At 56.0% G+C, this 3,851-nt stretch overlaps 2 protein-coding genes across 2 annotated transcripts in view; both read left to right on the forward strand.

The window, feature by feature from the left end:
• Nucleotides 1-1,382: 1,382 nt before the first annotated feature.
• Nucleotides 1,383-3,851, forward strand: part of Izumo2 (IZUMO family member 2) — an 8,425-nt gene continuing 5,956 nt past the window's right edge. Inside the window, exons 1-2 of the mRNA XM_004646496.2 lie at nucleotides 1,383-1,614; nucleotides 1,715-1,789. Of these exons, the coding sequence (XP_004646553.1) occupies nucleotides 1,383-1,614; nucleotides 1,715-1,789 (307 nt within the window). The remainder of the gene's footprint in view (nucleotides 1,615-1,714; nucleotides 1,790-3,851) is intronic.
• LOC101585704 (60S acidic ribosomal protein P1) lies at nucleotides 2,128-2,614 on the forward strand. Its single transcript, XM_004646414.3, has one exon. The coding sequence runs from the start codon at nucleotides 2,235-2,237 to the stop codon at nucleotides 2,577-2,579; it is 345 nt and encodes a 114-aa protein (XP_004646471.1). The 5' UTR covers nucleotides 2,128-2,234; the 3' UTR covers nucleotides 2,580-2,614.

Here is a 3,851-nt window from a genome sequence, read left to right on the forward strand (position 1 = left end):
GCTTGAGATCTGACCATACTCCACCCCACCACCTTCACCACAGGCCTTTCAGAGCAGTTGTGCTAGAGGAACCAAATGGGTTCCGCATGCTGACTGTGTCTTCCTCTTCAAACCTAGGCCCGAGGGCTCAGGGCTCTGGAGCTGAGGGTCCTGACCACGTTCCCAGGACTGGACACAGCTCCTTCTTAGGGTCTCAGGACCACAGACGGAGTCAGAGTGGGGACAAAAAAGGACAAGCAATCAATATATCAGGCTCTCCTCTAAAATCATGGTCCCCACTCATACTGCGCAACAGCCATTGCCCCTGGGTGATCCTGGGAAAAGCAAGTACAAGCAGCAGAGGCCAAAGCCACTGTCGCAGGGCTGAGCCACGAGAATTGTCCTCGAGTGTGAGCACCCCCTTGCGGTGCAAGGGCCCCACTGCATCCCGAGGGATGTCTTCGGCACTTGACTCCCGCTAATGGAGTCATACGTAAATTAACTCAGATGATGTCAGGAGCCTTAGCATGCCAGGCCGTCAAGGTCCAATCAAAATACACTGGGGTTCTGGGTACACTCACGCACACATGTAAGCTCAGCTACTCGGGAAGCTGAAGCAGGAGGATCACATGTTCCAACTTAACAAGAGCCTGTCCTAAAATTTTAAAGTATTTTAAAAGGGCTAGGGAAGCAGTTCAGTGTGAGGGCTCTGGATTCAATCCTCAGTACCAAGAAAAAGGCAAAGGCGGGACGTGAGGTGCAGCTCCCGGGAAAAGCACTTGCCTAGCTCTCCTGAGACCTCGGGTTCCACCCCCAGCACTGCAGGCCAAAACTGAATGAATAACCCCACAGGCCCCTCCAGTAGCCATGATTTTATTTCCTAATCTGTTGGGTTCGCCCTTTCTCCACCCCTCCCATCCGAGCTAGACTGAACCCCAAGTTCAAGGACCAGGAGCGTCCTAGCCAGTGACCGTAGCACCCCACACTTAGCAGGTGCTCTCGGGACACCTGCTGATCCGGAGACCGTGTCCTCCATGTAGCCACGGACCCTGGCTGTTTGGCTCTGCGCGGTATCTCGTGCCCATGACAAGGCCTGGGACGTAGTACCAGCTCGTAGTACCAGTTCCGTAAACCCTTGCAGCGCCTGAGGGTCAGGCACCTATATTTCTCAGCTTTAGCTGGCTGGGAGGCCCTCAAACAGCACCTGGCACCTCGTAGGTGTTTAATAAGGGTATCGAGGAAATGAATTTGCGAAGAATTAGTAAATTCCCAGAGGGCAGGGCGGAAGTACCTTTCCTGGCTCCCAAAACCACGCCCCAGAGTGCGCAGTGAGCGCTCAGCAGGGAGCCCCGCCCGCCCCATGACGTCACAGCACCCACTCGTGAGGTCACAAAGGCCCAGCCATGCAGCTAACCTGGGTGGCCCTGATGCTCTGGGGCCTGAGCGCCCTCGGGAGCTGGGGCTGCCTGCAGTGCGACCCCTCGGTGCGCGCGACCCTGGCCGAGCTGCGCGCCGTGCTCGTGCCCGCGCACTTCTCCCTGCCGCGGCTGCAGGCGCGCGCCCAGGCCCTGCTGCTGGGCATGGGGGGGCCGTTCTTCCGTGACTACGCGCTGGGCGCCTTCGTGGGCGCGGCGGGTGCGCGGGGTGGGGGGCAGGGCCCGCCTGGAGCAGGGGGGCTCGACGAGGGCGGGGTCCCCCGCAAGGGGGCACCGCATGTCCTGCTCTCTCGCCCCAGAGGTGCAGCACCTGGAAGGCGTGGCGACCTTTCTCAAGAACCAAACGCAGTACTTGCTGGCGAGCTCTCTGACAGGTAGGGAAGCCTCTCGCGGTCGCTGGTTCTCCACCGTCCTTGGGAACCCTGGATAGAGCAACCGAATGAAAGAAATCCCGCACCTGGCTGCTCAGGGTGGCTGGCACCTTACTAAGACAAGTCGACATCAGTTTATACAGGCGGGCACTGCGGCGAAGTGCACTTTGCGGGGGTGGGGGCTATGAGCGGAGGCTCAGAGAGGTGGGGTGACCTGGCCGGAGTCGCACAGCGGGAAGGACAGAGCTGATATGAAAATTAGGCCAGTTAATAATCTAAGTGTCCCCTAAGTGTTGAAAGAAAGAGTCGCAAGTCTCCATTTAAATCAGAAGCTAGCCTTTCCTCAGCCGCCGCCAAGGTGCTCGGTTCTTCCGAGGAAGCTAAGGCCGCGTTGGGGTGAGGCCCTCACTTCTTCCGGCGACTAGCACCGCGCCCGGCAGCCCGCATCATGGCCTCCGTGTCCGAGCTCGCCTGCATCTACTCCGCGCTTATCCTGCACGACGACGAGGTGACCGTGACGGAGGATAAGATCAATGCCCTCATTAAAGCGGCTGGTGTCAATGTCGAACCTTTTTGGCCTGGCTTGTTTGCAAAGGCCCTGGCCAATGTCAACATCGGGAGCCTCATCTGCAATGTAGGGGCTGGAGGTCCTCCCCCTGCTGCGGGCGCTGCGCCTGCAGGTGGTCCTGCGCCCTCCACCGCCGCTGCGCCAGCTGAGGAGAAGAAGGTGGAAGCAAAGAAAGAAGAATCGGAGGAATCTGAGGACGACATGGGCTTTGGGCTTTTCGACTAAGCCTCATTTTGTAACACGTTCAATAAAAACGGAACAGCTGCTGTTGGTCTTGAGCTAGAAAAAAAAAATAAAATAAAAAAAAAATAAATCAGAAGCTAGAGGCAGGCATGGTGGCGCACACCTCTTATCCTAGCACTTAGAAGGCTGAGACAGGTCACCATGAGTTTTAGGCCATTGTAGGCTAAGCAGTGAATTCAAGTCCAGCCTGCACTATGTAGCAAAAATAAAAAATAAATAAAATAAAAATCAATCCACCCATCAAAACCCAAGGAAGTTTCTTTTGTGGTTCCAAGAAATTACACCTGAGGCCTTCACACTGAGCTACGTCCCCAGAGCTTTCTTCTTTTCTTCTCCTCCTCTTGCTCCTCTTCCCCTCCCTCCCTTCTTCCCCCTCTTCCTCTCCCTCCCCTACACCTCCTCTTCCTTCCCCTCCTCCTCCCTCCTCCTCTCCTTCCTCCTCCTCCTCCTCCTCCTCCTCCTCCTCCTCCTCCTCCTCCTCCTCCTCCTCTTCCTTCCCCTCCTCCTCCTCCTCTCCTCCTCCTCTTCCTTCCCCTCCTCCTCCTCCTCTCCTCCTCCTCTTCCTTCCCCTCCTCCTCCTCCTCCTCCTCCTCCTCCTCTTCCTCTCTTCTTCAGTACAGGGAATCAAGCACAGGACCTTGTGCTTGCCAGGCAGGCACTGCACCACTGGGATATATCCTGGGCCCCCCACTTTTTATTTTGAGGTACGGTTTTGCTGAATCACCCAGTTGCTCACACTGGGCTCCAGCTTGCACTGTGCTGGGGCTACAGGCCTGCGCCGCTCCCTGTGCCTAGGAAGAGCTCTTGAAGGAAATCAAAAGTGCTGTCCAGAGAGCTCAGGAATTAATGCGAAGGAGCTGAAGGAGCCTTAAATTGATCTCGACAAAGTCTTAGTGTCTGGATAACCAAGTGTCGCCACGGAACCATCTGGAGGCAAAGCCTCCTCCAGAACAAGCTCTTCCTCCGTTCAATTCTGCAATGGCTGAGACGGGAGGAAACTGCAGAAGAGAAGCCTGACTAGCCGGGCGTGGTGGCGCGCTCCTGCAATCCCAGCGCTGGGGAGACTGAAACAGGAGGATCATCATGACTCGAGCTGTGTACTGAGATCCTGTACCAAATACGTAAAATTAAAAATTAAAAAAAATATAAAAAATGAAGAGGGGGGCTGGAGAGATGGCTCAGTGGTCTAAAGCACCTACTTAGAACAAGTTCAGCGAAGCACAGGGACCACGGTTCAATCCCCCAGCACCACAT

This window comes from Octodon degus, unplaced genomic scaffold (assembly GCF_000260255.1).
Source record: "Octodon degus isolate 3935 unplaced genomic scaffold, OctDeg1.0 scaffold00268, whole genome shotgun sequence".
NCBI lineage: Eukaryota > Metazoa > Chordata > Mammalia > Rodentia > Octodontidae > Octodon > Octodon degus.